The sequence below is a fragment of the Monodelphis domestica genome, chromosome X, assembly GCF_027887165.1.
Source record: "Monodelphis domestica isolate mMonDom1 chromosome X, mMonDom1.pri, whole genome shotgun sequence".
In the NCBI taxonomy this organism is placed as follows: domain Eukaryota; kingdom Metazoa; phylum Chordata; class Mammalia; order Didelphimorphia; family Didelphidae; genus Monodelphis; species Monodelphis domestica.
The window spans coordinates 43,432,626-43,457,979 of NC_077235.1; the positions used below are offsets into that span (position 1 = coordinate 43,432,626).

General features: G+C 49.1%; 1 protein-coding gene across 1 annotated transcript in view; it reads left to right on the forward strand.

Moving 5' to 3' along the window:
• Positions 1-488: 488 nt before the first annotated feature.
• LOC103101901 (uncharacterized) overlaps positions 489-25,354 on the forward strand; it is a 34,519-nt gene continuing 9,653 nt past the window's right edge. Inside the window, exons 1-6 of the mRNA XM_056808718.1 lie at positions 489-550; positions 5,059-5,153; positions 5,308-5,430; positions 6,279-6,371; positions 21,819-21,911; positions 24,856-24,978. Coding sequence (XP_056664696.1) covers positions 5,069-5,153; positions 5,308-5,430; positions 6,279-6,371; positions 21,819-21,911; positions 24,856-24,978 — 517 coding nt within the window. The 5' untranslated portion in view covers positions 489-550; positions 5,059-5,068. The remainder of the gene's footprint in view (positions 551-5,058; positions 5,154-5,307; positions 5,431-6,278; positions 6,372-21,818; positions 21,912-24,855; positions 24,979-25,354) is intronic.

A 25,354-nucleotide genomic window follows, 5' to 3' on the forward strand; every position in this document is an offset into this window, starting at 1 on the left:
TGGGTAAAGGGCTTCATGTGAGTGGCTCAGAAAGTCCTGGATCTCCAAGAAGGCAGCACAGCTTTCCAAGGAGCTCTGGGACACGTTCCTTAGGGCAAAAACCCCCTTGAGGTTAGCGCCATGTGCGCTCTTCTTGAGCTTGACTTTCTATTCAGAGGCGCTAGAGGGCGACATAGTGCACGGAATGCTGAGCCTGGAGTCCGCTCCGCATTCAAACGTGACCTTGGAAACTGTGAACCGCATGACTGGGGCAAGTTGCTTAATTTCTGCTCGCCTCAGTTTCCTTATTCCAAAAATGCGGTTAATAATAACATCCCCCCCCCCACTTGATCAAATAATTGAGTATAAAGCGCTTGTGCTTGACACGGCGCGGGGCACACAGTAGCTGCTTTAACATGTTACCTTCCTTTTTTCTTTCCTCTTCCCCTGCCCTGCCCTGCCCTGCCCCGCCCCCCCGCGCCCCGCCCAAAATTGGGCTTCGCCTTTACATTTTGGTCCAGGCTTCCAAAGCAGTTCACCTCACTGAGCACACCCGTTCCAGCTCCTTTAAGTAAGTGCTGTCTTACCCCATTTTTCGAAGGCAGGGACGGACTGGCTTATTTGCTTGCATTTGCACGCTCGGCGCTTAGCATGGTGTCTGGCGCGCAATCCGCGCTTAATAAATACTTTCTGAGCTGGAAAGGCCTTTATGGACTGATGCAGAGTGGAAGAAGCAGAACCAGGAAAACTCTGTACACAGAGCAGCAGTATCGTGGGCGGGATCCCGTGGGATGGGGTGGGCTCCGCTGCTCTCCAAGGACAGAGAAAGATCTATTCGAGTTCGAACGCAAACGGTTTTTCACTTACCTGGGTACATGCGGTGGGGGGCGGGGGGGGGGCTTTCTGACAAGCGAATAATGCAGAAATATCTTTGACTGCAGCGCCTGCCAGCACGGGAGGAGGGAAGGGGAAGGGACCGAGGGAGGGAAATAATAGGAACTTTGGAAAACTTATTTTTTGGTTACTGTTTATGCATAGAAGAAAATATAACATGCCAACAGTGGTTTTTATTAATAGATAATAAATAGGCTTATCCAAGAGAAACAAATCCTCACGGATTAGCTATGTCCAAAAACCCGTAGGTTTTCCCTCCCCAAGAAGGCAGGCAATCCCTTGTATTATCATATTATAAAACCATCTAATATCTATTTCTTCAGAAAACTTATGTGGAAATTTGTTAGTAAAATTTAAAAAAAAACAAATGCTCTTTCAGATGCAGATCACATGAGTTTATTTACAGTTTTATTTGGGGTTTTGGTTTTATATGGATATTCTATTAAAACTGACCAATATGGAAGTATGTTTTATTTGATCATACATGTATAACTCAGATGAAATTGCTTACCATGGAGGGGGGAGGGAGACAATTTGGATCTTATAACTTTGGGAAACCTATCTCAAAAATGATTATGTGGCATTGGGAAAGTAAAATATATTTGAATTTTTAAAAGAAATGGGAAAATTAATGAAATAAATTTTTTAAAAAAATAAAATGTTCTTTCTTTCTAGCTCTTCAGAACTAGAACCCAGGTCTCTTGGTCCCACTTAGCCCATTTTATCATGTAAACTGTCTCTCGGTTATACTGAGGCTTACTTTTTTTTAACACTCACCTTCCATCTTAGAATCAATATTGTGCATTGGTTCCAAGGCAGGAGAGTGGTAAGGGCTAGGCAATGGGGTCAAGTGACTTGCCGAGGGTCACACAGCTAAGAAGTGTCTGAGATAGCCATTCCCCAATTGATAAATGGGCAAGGGACATGGATAGACAGTTTTCAGATAAAGAAATCAAAACTATTAATAAGCACATGAAGAAGTGCTCCACATCTCTTATAATCAGAGAGATGCAAATCAAAACAACTCTGAGGTATCACCTCACACCTAGCAGATTGGCTAACATGATAGTTATGGAAAGTAATGAATGCTGGAGGGGATGTGGCAAAGTAGGGACATTAATTCATTGCTGGTGGAGTTGTGAACTGATCCAGCCATTCTGGAGGGCAATTTGGAACTATGCACAAAGGGCGATAAAAGAATGTCTACCCTTTGATCCAGCCATAGCACTGCTGGGTTTGTACCCCAAAGAGATAATGGACAAAAAGACTTGTACAAAAATATTCATAGCTGCGCTCTTTGTGGTGGCCAAAAATTGGAAAATGAGGGGATGCCCATCAATTGGGGAATGGCTGAACAAATTGTGGTATATGTTGGTGATGGAATACTATTGTGCTAAAAGGAATAATAAAGTGGAGGATTTCCATGTGAACTGGAACAACCTCCAGGAAGTGATGCAGAGCGAGAGGAGCAGAACCAGAGACAGAGACAAACACACTGTGGTATAATCGAATATAATGGACTTCTCCATTAGTGGTGGTGTAATGTCCCTGCACAATCTGCAGGGATCAAGGAGAAAAAAACACTATCCAAAAGCAGAGGACAAACTGAGGGAATAGAAACACCAAGGAAAAGCAACTGCCTGACTACAATGGCTGAGGGGACATGACAGAGGAAAGACTCGGAGCGAACACTCTGATGCAAATACTAACAACATGGCAATGGGTTCAAGTCAAGAACACATATGATACCAGTGGAATCACGCGTTGGCCACGGGGGGTGGGAGGGAGGAAAAGAAAATGATCTTTGTCTTTAATGAAAAATGCATGGAAATGAACAAATAAAATACTATAAAATTAAAAAAAAAAAGAAGTGTCTGAGATAAAATTTAAACCCAGGACCTCCCATCTCTAGGCCTGGCTCTCAATGCACCCAGCTGCCCTGTGAGGCACTACTTTTTAAAGTGTCACTTGAAATATAATCATGTTTTCTTTTAACTTAAGTGAGAAAGGGCGAAGAAAGGTGCCACTCTGAACTTGAGGCTTAAGAGAGCTCAGAAAAATATAACTTGATGTATCACTGTTATATTCAAAATTGAATTGTCCAAGTTGGTGCATGGTGCATTTGGGGGAAACGAGACCTATGGCCAAGAACTACATCTCTCACATAGAAGCACTATAGAAATGACTACCAGCTAATGAGAGAAAGTCATTAAAAGAGCTCTGGATTTCAGATTAGGGGTTGTCACTATTGTACCCTGCCCTGCCCTCTCTGCCAGGCAAGCACTTAATTTTTATAAGCATGAATAAGGAGTGTTTAGTATTAATACTGAGAATTACTCAATAAGAAGTATTTGGTATTAATATTAAAATTATATAACTAAGTTGATATGAGTATTTCATGTTGTTGTAAGGACTAATTGTATTAGTAAATGTGTATTAGTGTCTCAGTTTGGCTCAATCTGGGCCTCTCTTTTCTTAACCCAGTTAGAAATGCCATAAACCCTGCCACTTTTAAAAGACAGTGGAAAAGAGGACACTTAGGGAGAGAGAAGAGAGGAAATGAGGGAGGGAAGGAAGGAAGGAAGGAAGGAAGGAAGGAAGGAAGGAAGGAAGGAAGGAAGGAAGGAAGGAAGGAAGGAAGGAAGGAACGAGGGAAGGAAGGAAGGAAGGAAGGAAGGAAGGAAGGAAGGAAGGAAGGAAAGGTCACATCGTATTATAGCGCTGACTAGGTGACTCTCTTTTAGATTCAAATTCCAAAAGAATTTACCACTTCTTGATTTGGAATGAAATACTCCTATAGAAACTACAATTCTGGAGACCCAAGAGATGCCCCTTCCCTAAGCCATTTCATAGATTCTTGGGGGGCTAGGAAAAATCAGACTTAAAATCTCCCACCATTACAGAGCACAAGTGTTTGCACGAGAAACAAAGGTGTACCTAGTTTCAGAAAGTCAATTATACCAGCAAACAGCATGATTTATGAGACAGGAGACATAGATGAAAGTCCTGACATGTTCATTTCCCCTCTCTGGGCCTCAGTTTCCCTCCTGTGTAAAAGAAGTGGTTGAACTGAAGTAGTCCTGGAACCTTTTGGCAGACTGGAAAAACTTACGGTACTCCTCAAAATAATGAATATTTTGGAGGCAGCTGGGTGGCTCAGTGGAATGAGCCAGGCTAAGGAATGGGTGGGCCAAGGTTCCAATCTGGCCTCAGATACTTCCTAGCTATGTGACTCTGGACAAGTCACTTAACCCCCATTGCCTAGCCTTCTGCCTTGGAACCAACACATAGTATTGATTCTAAGAAGGGGAGGTAAGGGGTTTTTTAATTAATACTTTTAAATAATTTTGAAGGAAATGCCTGATTCCATTTACACATACCTTGAAAATAAAGCTGACATTTTTCCCAGACAACCCAAAACCTAGTGTAAAACCATAGATGCCAGGTTAATAACCTCTGGAATAGAGCATCTCTCTGAACAGAGCCAATTCCCCAATTCAGCAGATGGAGGTGGTGACCGTTAAATCACCAATACTAAATCCAACCCAATTCAAAGTATTCCCTTAGTCACTGTAGTCATGGTAAGGTACGAAGATGCAATTGAACTGGGTACCATCATCAAACCATGGGATGAAGTAAAGAAGAGCCCCTAGACCCCTTCCCCGTATCCATAACTACCAGGACCTTCCCCATCTGCTTTCATTTCCTTCCTTTTGCCATCTCAGAGGTATCAGCCACACTGAGGTACAGTCCTTGGATCATTGACCTAAGGAGAATTGTTGTCTAGATGCATTTTTATTCCTCAAATGATTTTGCTTATTTGGGACTAGTTTATTGAGTATCTACTTCCCAGGGCACCCAAGTAATCCTGAGGAGAGCACAGGGGGTACATACATACAGGCAGGCAGCCTAGAAGGCACCAAAGCTCAGAGCTTGGAGCCATTGGCCCTGCTCGAAGGCCCCCTTTGGCTTGGTTCTATTCACCATGACAACCTGGAGTCCAGCCTCAAGGGAGTGGTCATTAGAACATGACATCATAAAGGAGGATCAGTTAAGGGCCAAGACAGTCAGGGAAAAGGCTGGATATTTCTAAGACCTGAGAACATCTCAGACTGGTTTAAAGCCTATTGTAGCAGGGATAAGTAGCAGACTTTACTAATTCTGAAATTCCATTCTCTTCTACAGGTTAAGAACAATGAATTCCTTACCAAAGTACCGTTGGGTGTTTCTTTTTCTTCTTTCAATGGAATATCTTCTCCATATAGCCTCAATTTATTCCGGTGAGTAAAAACTAACCAGACTAATCGTTGGGCCGAAATGGTCATCACGCTCCTATCCCAGCCAATGGCTTTAATGGGGGGGGGGGGGGGAATGCCATTGTGTCGTTTGACTAATCATGTTATTTTCAAGACAAATAACCAAAAGTACTTTTAGCTCCTATGATATTCAGTGATGACCCGGCCAAGAAGGACGAGGCAGCTGACCTGGATATAGATATGGACTTTGATGACAAGCTGTTTGATCTGCAAAGCCTCTATGGTCCAAATATCGATCCAGGTAAATCCCCTTTCTGTTTACATTTGGCAGAACTGTCATAGACCCAAGGGAAAAAGAGAGGAGGGACCTACCCAGGAAAGGGACAATGGAAACAGAACTGGGAAGAGCTGGGGGGGGGTAGTGTGTGTATGTGGGCCCTGCTCTGATGCGTTACTCATGAGTAAACACTGTCAACAGTTAAGCCACCCAAAAGAGAACAAGGGGGAAGAGAGGAGGAGGGAGGTTCTATTTGTCCTCCCAGAGAGTACACTTATTGAAATACAGAACACGTGGGTTCTGCTCCCACCTTGGACATGACTAGCTGTGTGGTCATAGTTGTCATTTCACTTGGTCTAAGCCTTGCTTTTCTTCATCTGTGATGTGTCATTGGCTGTCAGAGGCCCCAGAAGAACATGAGCAATAGCACCAAGTGGGTTGTGGCTAGGGCCAGCAAGTTGTCTCCTTTGGCTAGAATGTAAAAGCTGGGGGTGTGGGGGGTAGTAGGATAAAGGAGCCCCGGGTTCTAATTAGCCTCTATCTGTGTGACCCCAGGCGTGTCACTGATGCTCCCAGTGCTCTAGGCAACCCTCTAAGACTAGAAGTTACCAATTGGGTGATGATCTCAGTTGGTAGATGGAGTTTCTGCTTTGGTAGTTCATTCCACATTGTTAAGATCAAAGATCTGGACAGGAAAAAAAATGGAGCCTCAGTTCCTTTTGGGAAGCAGCTTTTCGTGTCCTCTTCTTTGCCCCTGAACCTCAGTTTCTCTTAGTCTCTGCCTGGCAATGGCATGTCTGAGCCCTGTGATATCTAGTCACTAAGTAGTTTAACTGCAGCAGTTACCTCTAGCTAATCCTCTCTTTTTTCAGACTACTTTTATAAGAAGATGATGGTGAAAAGAGGAAATATGGATAAGGCCCTACGATATTCTTTATTCATGAAAGAATTCAACTGGCATGGAGGTTGAGGAAATGTTTTTATCCTAAATAATCTTACACTGTCATTTCAGAACCACATAGACCCCACTAAATAGATGAGCAGCTTCTTGGGAAACCCACCAGGCCCCACTCTTAGCAGCCAAATGTGGCCCTAGGCTGAGAGCAGGCCCAGAGGATCCTGGAAACCTCCGACCTGTTCTGGGGTTCAAAACTAGGTAGAAGAAATAAAGTAGCCACAAGGTGGAGGGTGAAGACATCTAGACAGCTCAGACCCAGGGGAAGTGGCACACAGTCAGGCCATTTCTCACTTCAAATGTTATTTCCAACTTCCCTTTCTTCACATATACTCTCATGTACCTATATCCAGAGGTGGTTATTTCAGGCATGTATTCATACCCTGAATACACACTCCCCATTGAAAAGGCCATCACTGTATGGGAACTCTGTGTGTGTGTGTGTTTCAGTCTCTGTGTTTCTCCTGTCTCATGCTGTCTTTGTGTCCCCCTCTCCTTCCCTCATCCTCTGTCTTTGAGCCTCTATGTCTATCTTCCCTTCTTTCTCCCTCTGCCACCCTCCTCCTTTTTCTCTGTTTCTCCCTCTGAGTGTCTCTCTCCCTCTTCCCATCCTTTTCTCTCTCCATCCCTCCCTTTTTTATCTTTGTTTCTCCTCCCCCCAGTGTCTCTCTCTGTCTGTTTCTCCCACTTCCAATTCTTTTCTCTCTCCCTCCCCCCTCCGTGCTACTCTCTCATTCTGTTTCTCTCCCCTCTCCCTCTTCCCCTCCTTTTATCTCTCCTTCCTCCTCTCTTTCTGTTTCTCCCCCCTAGTGTCTCTCTCTCCCTCTTCCCCTCCTTTTCTCTCTCCCTCTCTCCCTATTTTATCTTTGCTACTCCCCCCATGTCTCTCTCTATCTGTTTCTCCCTCTTCCCCTCCTTTTCTCTCTCCCTCACTCCTCTCTTTCTGTTTCTCCCACCCCCTTGTCTCTCTCCCTCTTGCCCTCCTTTTCTCTCTCCCTCCCACCATCCTCCTCTCTCTTTCTCTGTTTCTCCACCACCACCCCCCATCTCTCTCTCCCTCTTCCCCTCCTTTTCTCTCTCCCTCCCTCCTCTCTCTTTCTCTGTTTCTCCACCCCCCCTCTCTCTCCCTCTTCCCCTCCTTTTCTCTCTCCCTCCCTCCTCTCTCTTTCTCTGTTTATCCCACCTCCCATCTCTCTCTCCTTCTTCCCCTCCTTTTCTCTCCCTCCCTCCTCTCTCTTTCTCTGTTTATCCCCCCTCCCATCTCTCTCTCCTTCTTCCCCTCCTTTTCTCTCCATCCCTCCCTCCCTCCTCCTCTCTCTTTCTATTTCTCCCTCCTGTCTCTCCCTCTCTCTCTTCCCATCCTTTTCTCTCTCCCTTCCTCCCTCCTCTCTCTTTCTCTGTTTCTCCGCCCTCACATCTCTCTCTCCCTCTTCCCCTCCTTTTCTCTCTCCCTCCTTCCTCCTATCTCTTTCCATGTTTCTCCCCCCATCTCTTTCTCCCTCTTCCCCTCCTTTTCTTATTCCTCCTTCCCTCCTCTTCTCTCTTTCTCTGTTTTTACCCCCCCGACCGCTCCCACTCCTTCTTCCCCTCCTTTCTCTCTCCTCCCTTTCCTCCCCACTCATCTCTTTCTGTTTCTCCTCCCACCCTGTCTCTCTCTCCCTCCCTTCTCCTCTCTCTCTCTCTTCCCCTCCTTTTCTCTCATTCCCACCCTCCCTCCTCCTCTCTCTTTCTGTTTCAACCCCCCCATGCCTCTCTCTGTCTGTCTCTCCCTCTTCCGATCCTTTTCTCTCTCCCTCCCCCCTCCGTCCTCCTCTCACTTTCAGTTTCTCCCCCCATCTCTCTCTCTTCTTCCCCTCCTTTCTCTCTTTCCTCCCTCTCTACTCCTCCCTTTCTCTGTTTCCCCTCCCACTGTGTTTCTCTCTCCCTCCCTCCTCCTCTCTCTTCCTGTTTCTCCCGTCCCCCCCCCCGCCATGTCTCTCCCTATTCCCCTCCTTTTCTTTCTCCCTTCCTTTTCCTCTCTGTTTCTCCCACCCACTCTCCTTCTTTCCCTCCTTTTCTCTCTCCCTCCATCCCTCCTCTTTTCTCTTTCGGTTTCTCTCCACCACCCCCTGTGTCTCTCTCTCTCTCCCTCTTCCCATCCTTTTCTCTCTCCCTTCCCCCTCCCTCCTCTCTTTCTGTTTCTCCTCCCCTGTGTCCCTCCCTCTCTCTTCCCATCCTTTTCTCTTTCCCTCCCTCCTTCTCTCTCTTTCTGTTTCTCCCCCTCCCATCTCTCTCTCCCTCTTACCCTCCTTTTCTCTCTCCCTCCCTCCTCCTATCTCTTTCCCTGTTTCTTCCCCCATCTTTCTCTCTCCCTCTTCCCTCCTTTTCTCTCTTCCTCCTTCCCTCCTCCTCACTCTTCCTCTGTTTTTACCCCCCTCTCTCCTTCTTCCCCCTTTCTCTTTCTCCTCCCTTCCCTCCCTACTCTACTCTTTCTCTGTTTCTCTTCCCACAGTTTCTCTCTCTCCCTCCCTTCTCCTCTCTCTTTCTGCTTCTCCCCCCAAACTCTCTCTCCCTCTTCCCCTCCTTTTCTCTCTCCCTCCCTCCTCCCCTCTCTTTCTCTGTTTCTCCCCCTCCCGTGTATCTCTCTGCTCCTCTTCCCCTCCTATTCTCTCTCCGTCCTTCCCTCCTCCTCTCTCGTTCTGTTTCTCCCCCCCCCCCCCGGGCTCTCTCTGTCTGCCTCTCCCTCTTACCATCCTTTTCTCTATCTCCCTCCCTCCTCCTCTCTCTTTCTGTTTCTCCCCCCTTCGCCGTGTGTCTACTTCTTCCCATCCTTTTCTCTCTCCTTCCCCCCTCCCTCCTACTATCTCTTTCTCGGTTTTTACCCCCCCCCCCATCTCTCTCTTCTTCCCCTCCTTTCTCTCTCTCCTCCCTCCCTACTCCTCCCTTTCTGTTTCTCCTCCTACCATGTCTCTCTCTCCCTCCCTCCTCCTCTCTCTTTCTCTGTTTCTCCCCCTCCCATCTCTCTCTCCCTCTTCCCCTCCATTTCTCTCTACCTTCCTTTTCCTCTTTCACTGTTTCTCCCCCCTCTTTCTCCTTCTTCCCCTCCTTTTCTCTCTCTCTCCCTCACTCCTCTCTTTCTATTTCTCCCTCCCTGTCTCTCTCTCCCTCTTTCCCTCATTTTCTCTCTCCCTCCCTCCTCCTCTCTCTTTCTCTGTTTCCCCCCCTCTCCTTCTTCCCCTCCTTTCTCTCTCTCCTCCCTCCCTACTCCTCCCTTTCTCTGTTTCTCCTCCCACCCTGTCTCTCTCTCCCTCCCTTCTCCTCTCTCTTTCTGTTTCTCCACCTCTTAGTCTCTCTCCTTCTTCCCCTCCTTTTCTCTCTCCCTTCCTTTTCCTCTCTTTCACTGTTTCTCCCCCCTTTCTCCCTCTTCCCCTCCTTTTCCCTCTCTCTCCCTCACTTCTCTCTTTCTGTTTCTCCCTCCCTGTCTGTCTCTCTCCCTCTTTCCCTCCTTTTCTCTCTCCCTCCATCCCTCCTCTTTTCTCTTTCTGTTTCTCCCCCCCCCCGCCTCTCTCTGTCTCTCCCTCTTCCCATCTTTTTTCTCTCCCTTCCCCCTCCCTCCTATCTCTTTCTGTTTCTACCCCCCTCTCTCTCCCTCTACCCTTCTTTTCTCTCTCTCTCCCACCCTCCTTCTTCCTCCCTCTTTCTCTGTTTCTCCAGCCCCAGTGTCTCTCTCTCTCCCTCTTACCCTCCTTTTCTCTCTCCCTCCTTCCCTCCTGCTCTTTCTTTCTGTTTCTTACCCCCTGTGTCTCTCCCTCTCTCTTCCCATTCTTTTCTTTCTCCCTCACTCCTCCTCTCTCTTTCTGTTTCTCCCTCCGTGTCTCTCTCTCCCTCTTCCCCTCATTTTCTCTCTCCCTCCATCCCTCCTCTTTTCTCTTTCTGTTTCTCCCCCCCTCTGTCTCTCCCTCTTCCCATCTTTTTTCTCTCCCTTCCCCCTCCCTCCTATCTCTTTCTGTTTCTCCCTCTTCCCCTCCTTTTCTCTCTCTCTCTCTCCCTCCCTCCTCCTCTCTCTTTCTCTGTTTCTCCACCCCCCGTGTCTCTCTCTATCCCTCTTACCCTCCTTTTATCTGTCCCTCCTTTCCTCCTCCTCTCTCTTTCTGTTTCTCCACCCCCTGTGTCCCTCCCTCCCTCTTCCCATCCTTTTCTCTTTCCCTCCCTCCTTCTCTCTCTTTCTGTTTCTCCCCCTCCCATCTCTCTCTCCCTCTTACCCTCCTTTTCTCTCTCCCTCCCTCCTCCTATCTCTTTCCCTGTTTCTTCCCCCGTCTTTCTCTCTCCCTCTTCCCTCTTTTTCTCTCTTCCTCCTTCCCTCTTCCTCACTCTTTCTCTGTTTTTACCCCCCCTCCTTCTTCCCCTTCTTTCTCTTTCTCCTCCCTTCCCTCCCTACTCCACTCTTTCTCTGTTTCTCTTCCCACAGTTTCTCTCTCTCCCTCCCTTCTCCTCTCTCTTTCTGCTTCTCCCCCCAATCTCTCTCCATCTTCCCCTCCTTTTCTCTCCTTCCCTCCCTACCTCCTCCTCTCTCTTTCTGTTTCTCCTCCTCCCCGTCTCTCTCTCCTTCTTCCCCTCCTTTTCTCTCTCACTCCCTCCTCCTCTCCCTTTCTCTGTTTCTCCCCCATCCCATCTCTCTCTCCCTCTTTCCTTCCTTTTCTCTCTACCTCCATCCCTCCTCTTTTCTCTTTCTGTTTCTCCCCCCCACCTCTCTCTGTCTCTCTTTCTTCCCATCTTTTTTTCTCTCCCTTCCCCCTCCCTCCTATCTCTTTCTGTTTCTCCACCCTTTCTCTCTTTTCCCTTATTTTCTCTCTCTCCCTCACTTCTCTCACTTTCTGTTTCTCCCCCTGTCTCATCACTCTCTCCCTCTTCCCTTCTTTTTCTCTCTCTCCCTCACTCCTCTCACTTTCTGTTTCTCCCCCATCCAATCAATCTCTCCCTCTTTCCCTCCTTTTTCTCTCTCCCTTCCCCCTCCCTCATCTATCTTTCTGTTCCTCCCCCACTCTGTCTCCCTCTTCCCCTCCTTTTCTCTCTCTCCCTCCCTCCCTCCTCCTCTCTTTCTCTGTTTCTCCCCCATCTCTCTCTCCCTCTTACCCTCCTTTTCTCTCTCCCTTCCTCCTCCTCTTTTTGTGTTTCTCCCCCTCCCATCTCTCTCTCCCTCTTACCCTCCTTTACTCTCTCCCTCCCCCTCCCTACTACTATCTCTTTCTCTGTTTCTACCCCCATCTCTCTATCTTCTTCCCCTCCTTTCTCTCACTCCTCCCTCCTTACTCCTCCCTTTCTCTGTTTCTCCTCCCACAGTGTCTCTCTCTCCATCCCTTCTCCTCTCTCTTTCTGTTTCTCCCCTGTGTATCTCTCTCTTCCTCTTCCACTCCTTTTCTCTCTCCTCCCTTTCCTCCCTACTCCACTCTTTCTCTGTTTCTCCTCTCACAGTGTCTCTCTCTCCTTCCCTCCTCCTATCTCTTTCTGTTTCTCCCCCATCTCTCCTCCTCTTCCAGTCTTTTTCTCTCTCCATTCTTCCCTCCTCCTCTCTCTTTCTGTTTCTCACCCCCCCTCCGTGTCTCTCCCTGTCTCTCTTTCCCTCTTACGCTCCTTTTCTCTCTCCCTCCTCCTCTCTTTCTCTGTCTCACCATCCCATCTCTCTCTCCCTCTTCCCATCGTTTTTTCTCTCCCTCCCCCCTCCCTCCTCCTATCTCTTTCTCTGTTTCTCCCCCCATCTCTCCCCCTCTTCTAGTCCTTTTCTCTCTCCGTTCTTCCCTCCTCCTCTCTTTTTCTGTTTCTCCCCCTCCCATCTCTCTCTCCCTCTTCCCATCCTTTTCTCTCTCCCTACTTCTCCCTCCTACTATCTCTTTCTCTGTTTCTACCCCCCATCTCTCTCTCTTCTTCCCCTCTTTCTCTCTCTCCTCCCTCCCTCAACCTCTCTCTTTCTGTTTCTCCCCTGTGTATGTCTCTCTCTTCCTCTTCCACTCCTTTTCTCTCTCCCTCCTTCCCTCCTCCTCTCTCTTTCTTGGTTTTTACCCCCCCTCTGCTTCTTCCCCTCCTTTCTCTCTCTCTCCTCCCTTTCCTCCCTACTCCACTCTCTCTGTTTCTCCTCCCACAGTGTCTCTCTCTCCCTCCCTTCTCCTTTCTCTTTCTGTTTCTACCCCCAATCTCTCTCCCTCTTCCCCTCTTCTCTCTCCCTCCCTCCTCCTCTCTCTTTCTCTTTTTCTCCTCCCATTTCTCTCTTCTTACCCTCCTTTCTCTCTCTCCTCCCTCCCTACTCCTCCCTTTCTCTGTTTCTCCTCCCACCGTGTCTCTCTCTCCCTCCCTTCTCTCTCTTTCTGTTTCTCCACCCCCCATCTCTCTCTCTCCTTCTTCCCCTCCTTTTCTCTCTCCCACCCTCCCTCCTCCTCTCTCTTTCTGTTTCTCCACCTCTCAGTCTCTCTCTCCCTCTTGCCCTCCTTTTCTCTCTCCCTTCCTATTCCTCTCTTTCAGTGTTTCTCCCCCCTTTCTCCCTCTTCCCCTCCTTTTCTCTCTCTCTCCCTCACTCCTCTCTTTCTGTTTCTCCCTCCCTGTCTGTCTCTCTTCCTCTTTCCCTCCTTTTCTCTCTCCCTCCATCTTTTCCTCTTTTCTCTTTCTCTTTCTCCCCCCCCCTCTCTCTGTCTCTCCCTCTTCCCATCTTTTTTCTCTCCCTTCCCCCTCCCTCCTATCTCTTTCTGTTTCTCCCCCACTCTCTGTCCGTCTTCCCCTCCTTTTCACTCTCTCCCTCCCTCCTCTTCCTCTCTCTTTCTCTGTTTCTCCCCATCCGAACTCTCTCTCTCTCTTCCCCTCCTTTTCTCTCATTCCCACCCTCCCTCCTCCTCTCTCTTTCTGTTTCAACCCCCCCATGCCTCTCTCTGTCTGTCTCTCCCTCTTCCGATCCTTTTCTCTCTCCCTCCCCACTCCGTCCTCCTCTCACTTTCAGTTTCTCCCCCCATCTCTCTCTCTTCTTCCCCTCCTTTCTCTCTTTCCTCCCTCTCTACTCCTCCCTTTCTCTGTTTCCCCTCCCACTGTGTTTCTCTCATCCCTCCCTCCTCCTCTCTCTTCCTGTTTCTCCCGTCCCCCCCCCCCGCCATGTCTCTCCCTATTCCCCTCCTTTTCTTTCTCCCTTCCTTTTCCTCTCTGTTTCTCCCACCCACTCTCCTTCTTTCCCTCCTTTTCTCTCTCCCTCCATCCCTCCTCTTTTCTCTTTCGGTTTCTCTCCACCACCCCCTGTGTCTCTCTCTCTCTCCCTCTTCCCATCCTTTTCTCTCTCCCTTCCCCTCCCTCCTCTCTTTCTGTTTCTCCTCCCCTGTGTCCCTCCCTCTCTCTTCCCATCCTTTTCTCTTTCCCTCCCTCCTCTCTCTTTCTGTTTCTCCCCCTCCCATCTCTCTCTCCCTCTTACCCTCCTTTTCTCTCTCCCTCCCTCCTCCTATCTCTTTCCCTGTTTCTTCCCCCATCTTTCTCTCTCCCTCTTCCCTCCTTTTCTCTCTTCCTCCTTCCCTCCTCCTCACTCTTCCTCTGTTTTTACCCCCCTCTCTCCTTCTTCCCCCTTTCTCTTTCCTCCTCCCTTCCCTCCCTACTCTACTCTTTCTCTGTTTCTCTTCCCACAGTTTCTCTCTCTCCCTCCCTTCTCCTCTCTCTTTCTGCTTCTCCCCCAAACTCTCTCTCCCTCTTCCCCTCCTTTTCTCTCTCCCTCCCTCCTCCCCTCTCTTTCTCTGTTTCTCCCCCTCCCGTGTATCTCTCTGCTCCTCTTCCCCTCCTTTCTCTCTCCGTCCTTCCCTCCTCCTCTCTCGTTCTGTTTCTCCCCCCCCCCCCCGGGCTCTCTCTGTCTGCCTCTCCCTCTTACCATCCTTTTCTCTATCTCCCTCCCTCCTCCTCTCTCTTTCTGTTTCTCCCCCCTTCGCCGTGTGTCTACTTCTTCCCATCCTTTTCTCTCTCCTTCCCCCCTCCCTCCTACTATCTCTTTCTCGGTTTTTACCCCCCCCCATCTCTCTCTTCTTCCCCTCCTTTCTCTCTCTCCTCCCTCCCAACTCCTCCCTTTCTGTTTCTCCTCCTACCATGTCTCTCTCTCCCTCCCTCCTCCTCTCTCTTTCTCTGTTTCTCCCTTCTCCCCCCCATCTCTCTCTCCCTCTTCCCCTCCATTTCTCTCTACCTTCCTTTTCCTCTTTCACTGTTTCTCCCCCCTCTTTCTCCTTCTTCCCCTCCTTTTCTCTCTCTCTCCCTCACTCCTCTCTTTCTATTTCTCCCTCCCTGTCTCTCTCTCCCTCTTCCCCTCATTTTCTCTCTCCCTCCCTCCTCCTCTCTCTTTCTCTGTTTCCCCCCCCTCTCCTTCTTCCCCTCCTTTCTCTCTCTCCTCCCTCCCTACTCCTCCCTTTCTCTGTTTCTCCTCCCACCCTGTCTCTCTCTCCCTCCCTTCTCCTCTCTTTCTGTTTCTCCACCTCTTAGTCTCTCTCCTTCTTCCCCTCCTTTTCTCTCTCCCTTCCTTTTCCTCTCTTTCACTGTTTCTCCCCCCTTTCTCCCTCTTCCCCTCCTTTTCCCTCTCTCTCCCTCACTTCTCTCTTTCTGTTTCTCCCTCCCTGTCTGTCTCTCTCCCTCTTTCCCTCCTTTTCTCTCTCCCTCCATCCCTCCTCTTTTCTCTTTCTGTTTCTCCCCCCCCCTCTCTCTGTCTCTCCCTCTTCCCATCTTTTTTCTCTCCCTTCCCCCCTCCCTCCTATCTCTTTCTGTTCTACCCCCTCTCTCCCTCTACCCTCTTTCTCTCTCTCTCCCCCCCCCCTCCCCTCTCTCTCTCCCCCCCCCCCTCCCCTCTCCCCCCCCCCCCCCCCCCCTCCCCCCTCCTCTTCCTCCCTCTTTCTCTGTTTCTCCAGCCCCAGTGTCTCTCTCTCTCCCTCTTACCCTCCTTTTCTCTCTCTCCCTCCTTCCCTCCTGCTCTTTCTTCTGTTTCTTACCCCCTGTGTCTCTCCCTCTCTCTTCCCATTCTTTTCTTTCTCCCTCACTCCTCCTCTCTCTTTCTGTTTCTCCTCCGTGTCTCTCTCTCCCTCTTCCCCTCATTTTCTCTCTCCCTCCATCCCTCCTCTTTTCTCTTTCTGTTTCTCCCCCCCCTCTGTCTCTCCCTCTTCCCATCTTTTTTCTCTCCCTTCCCCCCTCCCTCCTATCTCTTTCTGTTTCTCCCTCTTCCCCTCCTTTTCTCTCTCTCTCTCTCCCTCCCTCCTCCTCTCTCTTTCTCTGTTTCTCCACCCCCCGTGTCTCTCTCTATCCCTCTTACCCTCCTTTTATCTGTCCCTCCTTTCCTCCTCCTCTCTCTTTCTGTTTCTCCACCCCCTTTGTCCCTCCCTCCCTCTTCCCATCCTTTTCTCTTTCCCTCCCTCCTTCTCTCTCTTTCTGTTTCTCCCCCTCCCATCTCTCTCTCCCTCTTACCCTCCTTTTCTCTCTCCCTCCCTCCTCCTATCTCTTTCCCTGTTTCTTCCCCCGTCTTTCTCTCTCCCTCTTCCCTCTTTTTCTCTCTTCCTCCTTCCCTCTTCCTCACTCTTTCTCTGTTTTTACCCCCCCTCCTTCTTCCCCTTCTTTCTCTTTCTCCTCCCTTCCCTCCCTACTCCACTCTTTCTCTGTTTCTCTTCCCACAGTTTCTCTCTCTCCCTCCCTTCTCCTCTCTCTTTCTGCTTCTCCCCCCAATCTCTCTCCATCTTCCCCTCCTTTTCTCTCCTTCCCTCCCTACCTCCTCCTCTCTCTTTCTGTTTCTCCTCCTCCCCGTCTCTCTCTCCTTCTTCCCCTCCTTTCTCTCACTCCTCCCTCCTTACTCCTCCCTTTCTCTGTTTCTCCTCCCACAGTGTCTCTCTCTCCATCCCTTCTCCTCTCTCTTTCTGTTTCTCCCCCTCCCCCCGTCTCTCTCTCTTTCCCTCTTCTCCTCCTTTTCCCTCCATCCCTCCCTCCCTCCTCCTCTCTCTTTCTGTTCTCTCCCTGTGTATCTCTCTCTTCCTCTTCCACTCCTTTTCTCTCTCCTCCCTTTCCTCCCTACTCCACTCTTTCTCTGTTTCTCCTCTCACAGTGTCTCTCTCTCCTTCCCTCCTCCTATCTCTTTCTGTTTCTCCCCCATCTCTCCTCCTCTTCCAGTCTTTTTCTCTCTCCATTCTTCCCTCCTCCTCTCTCTTTCTGTTTCTCACCCCCCCTCCGTGTCTCTCCCTGTCTCTCTTTCCCTCTTACGCTCCTTTTCTCTCTCCCTCCTCCTCTCTTTCTCTGTCTCACCATCCCATCTCTCTCTCCCTCTTCCCATCGTTTTTTCTCTCCCTCCCCCCTCCCTCCTCCTATCTCTTTCTCTGTTTCTCCCCCATCTCTCCCCCTCTTCCAGTCCTTTTCTCTCTCCGTTCTTCCCTCCTCCTCTCTTTTTCTGTTTCTCCCCCTCCCATCTCTCTCTCCCTCTTCCCATCCTTTTCTCTCTCCCTACTTCTCCCTCCTACTATCTCTTTCTCTGTTTCTACCCCCCATCTCTCTCTCTTCTTCCCCTCTTTCTCTCTCTCCTCCCTCCCTCAACCTCTCTCTTTCTGTTTCTCCCCTGTGTATGTCTCTCTCTTCCTCTTCCACTCCTTTTCTCTCTCCCTCCTTCCCTCCTCCTCTCTCTTTCTTGGTTTTTACCCCCCCTCTGCTTCTTCCCCTCCTTTCTCTCTCTCTCCTCCCTTTCCTCCCTACTCCACTCTCTCTGTTTCTCCTCCCACAGTGTCTCTCTCTCCCTCCCTTCTCCTTTCTCTTTCTGTTTCTACCCCCAATCTCTCTCCCTCTTCCCCTCTTCTCTCTCCCTCCCTCCTCCTCTCTCTTTCTCTTTTTCTCCTCCCATTTCTCTCTTCTTACCCTCCTTTCTCTCTCTCCTCCCTCCCTACTCCTCCCTTTCTCTGTTTCTCCTCCCACCGCGTCTCTCTCTCCCTCCCTTCTCTCTCTTTCTGTTTCTCCACCCCCCATCTCTCTCTCTCCTTCTTCCCCTCCTTTTCTCTCTCCCACCCTCCCTCCTCCTCTCTCTTTCTGTTTCTCCACCTCTCAGTCTCTCTCTCCCTCTTGCCCTCCTTTTCTCTCTCCCTTCCTATTCCTCTCTTTCAGTGTTTCTCCCCCCTTTCTCCCTCTTCCCCTCCTTTTCTCTCTCTCTCCCTCACTCCTCTCTTTCTGTTTCTCCCTCCCTGTCTGTCTCTCTTCCTCTTTCCCTCCTTTTCTCTCTCCCTCCATCTTTTCCTCTTTTCTCTTTCTGTTTCTCCCCCCCCGCCTCTCTCTGTCTCTCCCTCTTCCCATCTTTTTTCTCTCCCTTCCCCCTCCCTCCTATCTCTTTCTGTTTCTCCCCCACTCTCTGTCCGTCTTCCCCTCCTTTTCACTCTCTCCCTCCCTCCCTCTTCCTCTCTCTTTCTCTGTTTCTCCCCATCCGAACTCTCTCTCCTTCTTCCGCTCCTTTTCTCTCCGTCGATCCCTCCCTCCTCCTCTCTCTTTCTGTTCCCCCCCCCTAAAGCCGTCTCTCTCCCTCTTCCCCTCCTTTTCTCTCTCTCTCCCTCACTCCTCTCTTTCTATTTCTCCCTCCCTGTCTCTCTCTCCCTCTTTCCCTCATTTTCTCTCTCCCTCCCTCCTCCTCTCTCTTTCTCTGTTTCTCCCCCCATCTCTCTCTTCTTCCCCTCCTTTCTCTCTCTCCTCCCTCCCTACTCCTCCCTTTCTCTCTTTCTCCTCCCTCAGTGTCTCTCTCTCCCTCCCTCCTCCTCTCTCTTTCTGTTTCTCCCCCCCCCCCCGTGTCTCTCCCTCTCTCTTCCCATTCTTTCCTCTCTCCCTCCCTCCTCCTCTCTCTTTCTGTTTCTCCACCTCTCAGTCTCTCTCTCCCTCTTCCCCTCCTTTTCTCTCTCCCTTCCTATTCCTCTCTTTCACTGTTTCTCCCCCCTTTCTCCCTCTTCCCCTCCTTTTCTCTCTCCCTCACTCCTCTCTTTCTATTTCTCCCTCCCTGTCTCTCTCTCCCTCTTTCCCTCATTTTCTCTCTCCCTCCCTCCTCCTCTCTCTTTCTCTGTTTCTCCCCCCATCTCTCTCTCTTCTTCCCCTACTTTTCTCTCTCTCTCCCTCACTCCTCTCTTTCTGTTTCTCCCTCCCTGTCTCTCTCTCTCCCTCTTTCCCTCCTTTTCTCTCTATCCCTCCCTCCCTCCTCTCTTTCTGTTTCTCCCCCCCCAGTGTGTCTCTCTCTTCCTCTTCCACTCCTTTTATCTCTCCCTCCTTCCCTCCTCCTCTCTCTTTCTGTTTCTCCCCCCCATGCTTCTCTCTCCCTCTTACCGTCCTATTCTCTCTTCCTCCTCCTTTCCCTTTCTCTATTTCTCCCCCCTGCCTCTCACTGTCTCTCCCTCTACCTCTTACCCTCCTTTTCTCTCTCCCTCCCAGCCTCCTCCTCTCTCTCTCTCTGTTTCTCCCCCATCCCATCTCTCTCTCCCTCTTCCCCTCATTTTCTCTCCGTCCCTCCCTCCCTCCTCCTCTGTCTTTCTGTTTCTCCTCCCCAATCTCTCTCTCCCTCTTCCCCTCCTTTTTCTACTTCCCTCCCTCCCTCCCTCCTCCTCTCTCTTTCTGTTTCTTCCCTCCCCCGTGCCTCTCTCTGTCTATCTCTCCCTCTTCCCATCCTTTTCTCTCTCCCTCCCCCCTTCATCCTCCTCTCTCTTTCTGTTTCCCCCCATCTCTCTCTCTTCTTCCCCTCCTTTCTCTCTCTCCTCCCTCTCTACTCCTCCCTTTCTCTGTTTCTCCTCCCACTGTGTCTCTCTCTTCCTCTTCCCCTCCTTTTCTCTCTCCCTTCCTTTTCCTCTCTCTGTTTCTCCCCCTCCTCTCTCCCTCTTACCCTCCTTTTCTCTCTCCCTCACTCCTCACTTTCTGTTTCTCTCCCGGCTCTCTCCCTCTTCCCCTGTCTTTATTTCTCCTTCCTCCTTTCTCTGTTTCTCCCTCCCTGTCTCTCTCTTCCTCTTTCCCTCCTTTTCTCTCCCTCCATCCCTCCTCATTTCTCTTTCCACTTCTCCCCCCCGCCTCTCTCTGTCTCTCCTTTTTCCCTTCGTTTTCTCTCTCCCTCCCTCCTCCTATCTCTTTCTCTGTTTCTCCCCCCATCTCTCTCTTCTTCCCCTCCTTTCTCTCTCTCCTCCCTCCCTACTCCTCCTTTTCTCTCTCCCGCCCTCCCTTGTCCTCTCTCTTTCTGTTTCTCCACCCTCAATCTCTCTCTCCCATTTCCCCTCCTTTTCTCTCTCCCTTCCTTTTCCTCTCTTTCACTGTTTCTCCCCCTTTTTCTCCCTCTTCCCCTCCTTTTCTCTCTCTCCCTCACTCCTTTCTTTCTGTTTCTCCCTCCCTGTCTGTCTCTCTCCCTCCATCCCTCCTCTTTTCTCTTTCTGTTTCTCACCCCCCATGCCTCTCTCTGTCTCTCCCTCTTCCCATCCTTTTCTCTCTCACTTCCAACTCCTTCCTCTCTCTTTCTGTTTCTCCCCCATCTCTCCCTCTTCCCCTCCTTTTCTCTCTCTTTCCCTCCCTCCTCTCTCTTTCTCTTTTTCTCCACCCCCCGTGTCTCTCTCCCTCTTCCCCTCCTTTTCTTTCCATCCCTCCCTCCCTCCTCCTCTCTCTTTCTGTTTCTACCCCTCCCATGTGTCTCTCTCTTCCTCTTCCCCTCCTTTTCTCTCTCCCTCCTTCCCTCCTCCTATCTCTTTCTGTTTCTCCTCCCCAATCTCTCTCTCCCTCTTCCCCTCCTTTTTCTACTTCCCTCCCTCCCTCCCTCCTCCTCTCTCTTTCTCTGTTTCTTCCCCAGAGTATCTCTCCCTCTTCCTCTCCTTTTCTGTCTCTCTCCCTCCCTCCCTCTTCCTCTCTCTTTCTCTCTTTCTCCCCCATCCCATCTCTCTCTCCCTCACTCCTCTCTTTCTGTTACTTCACCCCCCCCCCGTCTCTCTCCCTCTTCCCCTCCCTTTATCTCTCCTTCCTCCTCTCTCTGTTTCTCCCTCCTGGTCTCTCTCTGCCTCTTACCCTCCTTGTTTCTCTCCCTCTCACCCTCCTTCCTCCTCTCTCTTTCTCTGTTTCTCCAGCCCCAGTGTCTCTCTTTCTCCCTCTTCCCATCCTTTTCTCTCTCCTTCCCTCCTCCTCTCTCATTCTCTGTTTCTCCCCAACCCCTCTCTCTCTCCCTCTTCCCCTCCTTTTCTGTCCGTCCCTTCCTCCCTCCTCCTCTCTCTTTCTGTTTCTCCCCCGCCAGTGTCTCTCCCTTCCTCTTCCCATCTTTTTCTCTCTCTCCTCCCTCCTCCTCTCTCTTTCTGTTTCTCCCCCGCCAGTGTCTCTCCCTTCCTCTTCCCATCTTTTTCTCTCTCTCCTCCCTTCTCCTCTCTCTTTCTGTTTCTCCCCTGCCAGTGTCTCTCCCTTCCTCTTTCCATCCTTTTCTCTCTCCCTCCCTTCTCCTCTTTCTTTCTCTGTTTCTCCCCCCCCCCGTCTCTCTCTCTCCCTCTTCCCCTCCTTTTCTCTCTCCCTTCCCTTTCCTCTCTTTCTCTGTTTCTCCCTCTGTCTCTCTCTCTCTCCTTCCCTCCCTCTTCTTTTTTCTTTCTGCTTCTCTCCCGTGTCTCTCTGTCTGTCTCTCCTTCTTCCCCTCCTCTTCTCTCTCCCTCCCTCCCACTTCCTCTCTCTTCCTCTGTTTCTTGCACCCATTTCTCTATATACCTCTTCCCCTCCTTTTCTCTCTCCCTCCCTCCCACCCTTCTCCTCTCTCTTTCTGTTTCTCTATCCCCCCCCATGTCTCTGTCTTTCTCTTTCTCTGTCTCTCTCTGTGTCTGTCTATCTGTCTCTATCTTGACCTCCCCCCAATCCCCTGCCCTGTGATAATCTTTCTTCCAAGATCTTATGTATGTGTAAAGGAGAGAGACAGAAAAGGAGGGTGAAAGGAGACACAGAGACAGACAGACAGACACATAGATAGAAACCCCAAAGGGGTTTGGGCATTGCAACCCTGGAAAACCATCTGAGCAAAGATAGTAGAGAGGGAAGCTGTAGGGTGCACTTGGGAAGGAGGTATTACTAAAGTCTGGTGCCATCCTGCTTAACCAGCTTCCATTCACCTGCCCTTCTGTTGCCTCCCAGTTATTTCCTTTCTGCCCTGCAGCTTTGTCTACAACCCTCTATATATCTTTGTTCCCTTGCAGAATTGAGCAGGCACAGGGCTATCCCACAAACCTAGCCCAGAGAATTGTGGGAGATGTAGTTTCTGAGGAAGACAGTATCATCTGGCCTTGGGCATGAACTTGGTGCTTTCTTTTCAAAGCCTCCAAGCCCATTCCCACACCCTGGTGTGTGCTGTGGGAAGAGCCCTTTGGGCCAGGGAAAGGGGCTGGGCCCAGGCTGTTGTAGGGAAAGCCATTTGTGGAGGGGATCTCCATCCAGAGCTGGTTGTGTTATTCAGTCGCTGCAATAATCTCCAAGATTTTTTATTCTTTGTTTTTAGTTCCTCTTTTTCGCAAAAACCTGTGGTTAAGGAATTTTGAGAACAGTTCGGAAGATCATGATATACTCTTGGGGAATATCTATTTTTCTAGAGGTTAGTGACATTGAATGGTCAGAAATGGTTCTTTCATTGATCCAGATGCAGAATGTTTAGGCCAGTAGCTGCATCCTTGCCAGATCCACCTTAGTTCTATACACACTGAGCAGGGCCCGGGCACAGAATTAAGCCAGACCTATACTTTTACAGCTCAGACCCAGAAGCCACGCCACACACACAAGCCATTTGGGCCTTCACTTTCTGACTATTTCCTCTCTGGGGGGATCTTGCTATTCTTGGCCTTTATAGACCCCCAGGCCTCCTGAGGCTGATGTCATATAGCCTACTGCAAGTACACACCACTAGGTGGAACGTTCACATGCACATATATGTGAAAGTATGTGCACATGTGTGCACATACAGGCCCCTATTGTGGGGCTCCTACACAACAAATACACACTGACATAACTAGCTCTGAGTCCTACACAGCCAGTGTACACTCTACACATCAACCTGACTGATGTCTCACACAGTTACACACACACACACACACACACACACACACTCCCTTTGATGGACACATTGGCCAGAGTAACTTCTACACATAGACATGCCTCTCCTTGAAAATGCTGGCCTGAATGGTTCCTAAGCAGGAACTTGCGCACACACGTGCCCTCTCAGTGGATACACAACAGCTGAGGAACTCCTACACACAAACCCATATTCTTCCCAGGACAGAGTAGCAGAAAGACCCCTACAGATAGACATATGCACTTGAGGAATCGGCTTCCACATGAGTACAAACACACACCTGTCATGGAACACTGTTAAATTTTTTATGGTTGGATCAAATATATTAATTGGTGCTCACCAAGGATTTAATTTCTAAATCCCAAAATGAATTACTAAAGTAGAATCGAATTTATAGTAGTTTATTTACAATAGAGGGAAGATATTAAGAAATGAGATAAAAGGAGAGAGAGAGCTTTGCTTCCTCAGAGCCAGGTAGAAATTTTAAGGCCCTAATCAGGGAAAGGAGTCTCAAGATGATGGGCCTTTCTCAGAGGTTCACATCTCCAGAAAGGCAGGGAAACTAAGTCAACCTTTCACTCACCATGGTGACCATCTAAAAAGAAAGCAGTCTGAAGTCTCCTGCACGAGCTCCTCCAGGGTCAAGTTCCACAGCCAAGTCCGAGTGTCTGTCTTCCAGTGTCTCCTCTGAGTGACTGTTCTTCACTCCAAGCTCGAGAGACTGATCCTCCAGTCCAACTCCAAGTCAGAGTTCTTTGATCTATATCTTGTGTGCCTGTTTCCTCTATTTAAGGATTTTTTTCTCTTGTGTCCCCTCCCCTAAATTTTACATCTACCATTCACAGCAGACGCCCTCTCCAGGACTTCCCACTCTTTAGTTAACACCTTTTTGGGTTAGATTATACCTTTTTTGATTATGTCACACCTTTTGTGGTTAGTTCGCACCTTTTGTAGTTAGTTCGCACCTTTAGTGGTTAGTTACTTTTTTGTAGATTAAAGTAAGTAGATCTACTTCAAATACTGAGTTAACACTTTTTGGGGATTTAAATCTAAAAATAGATTGGGGATTACTATTCAATCTTCCCAATAAAGGAAGAGCTAAGTACCTTCATTGTTACAGTGGGAGATAGCCAAATCCAATCTTCACAACACACTGCAAGAGTGACCTACACACACAAACCCACCCTACCCTTCCTGGACATGTTAGCTTGAGGGATTCCTGCACAAAGATGCATACAGCTCTCAATGGAAACATGTATTTATGATTCATACACACAGACACACACATACGTACACCCTCACTAGTCACAATGGCCTCCTACATAGGCACACACATACTCCCCTACATAAGAAACTCTGCCACAAACATGCATGACCACCGAAACACACAGAGGTACAAATCCCTTAGTGGAAACATCCCTCTTGGTGGCTTATATACACATTCCTCACTGACCACTACCTCTCTTTTAACTGCCATGGCCCCATGACTGCCACAGTATTATGTACACCTCCCCAGCTCTGACCTCTTGTGACTTGTAGAGATACACAAACCAGTTTAGTGACTGTACACACCTCTCCTTACTGACTGACTCCTTGGCCTCCACATGCATATACCTTGCACAGGTCATACAGTCCCTAGGAATTCTTTCCCAGACAAACACATGCCCCTTACTAGGCATGGTGGGCACAGTAACTGCTAAACATACAAAAGGGAGCAGCTGGGTGCTCAGTGGATTGGGAGCCAGGCCCAGAGACAGGAGTTCCTGGGTTCAAATTTGGTCTCAGACACTTCCCAGCTGTGTGACCCTGGGCAAGTCACTTGACCCCATTGCCTAGCACTTACCGCTCTTCTGCCTTGGAACCAATACTAAGTATTGACTCCAAGACAGAAGGTGAGGGATTAAAATAAAACAAAAGCATACACTTTGCAGTGCACAAACTCGGCTGAATCACACACACACATGCACACACCCCCACTCTTTACCCTGGATTATGTGGCCTTCTGCTAATACCCGTCTCTCACTGAGCGACAGCTAAAGTCCCACTTCACTAGGCACTCTGCCCAGAGTGATTCTTATAAAGGGACCTCTAGAAGGATAATAAAGGGGATAAAGAGAATAAAAGGAATAAAGAGCTGCCAACCAGAGTGTTGTGACAGTCTCTGTGATGAGGAATTATGGACTAGTTGTATCTTTGGGGGAGGATGCACAGACAATGATGTGTCCATACAAACAGAAATCTATACATACACAGACACATATATGTGCACTTGAGATAGTTGTTGATGGTTGCATGACAAATACTTGTTCTCCCTGAATTCTTGCCCATGAGTGCTTCTGCCCCAGAACTGGAGTGGTTGGTACCAATAGCTTGGTGACCCTACTCTACGAGAACCTGTGAGCAATGGAGTCACAAGTAGCTTGTTGCTCCTAACAGTCACTTCTTGTTGAATTCTCCCTTTTTATTCCAGATAAGAAAATGTTTAATAAGATGAGACAGACGGAGTTACAACTTCAGCTGTATGAGTTTCTGAAAGAATTTTCTGACTCTTTGAGGAAGATAAAGAAGAGGAAGGAAATCAATTGGGATGAAGGTTCTTAAAGCCTAATTTGAATCATTAGTGAAGTAACTCAGAGCAAAAAGATGACTAAGTGCATTGCTGTATCAATGTGTCTTTGATGAAAGGTGAAAGGAAGGAAAGAAGGAAGAGAGGGTATTTAGTAACATGTGAAAAACACACTATGCTAAGGAAAGACAGTCAGCTCTTTTCAGGGAGATACATTCGAATGGGGGAAACAACACCAGTGGAGGCCTGGCAGCCAGGGAGGAGTGACTGGTTCGAGTAGAATTTTTGGAAGAGAAGACGTGCAGGGTATGACATAAGTAGCACAAGTAGTATGTGGTCAGGAGAGAAAGGAATCACAGCCCATCCTTCGGGACTCCGACTGTAGCACTCTTCCTTGTATCCT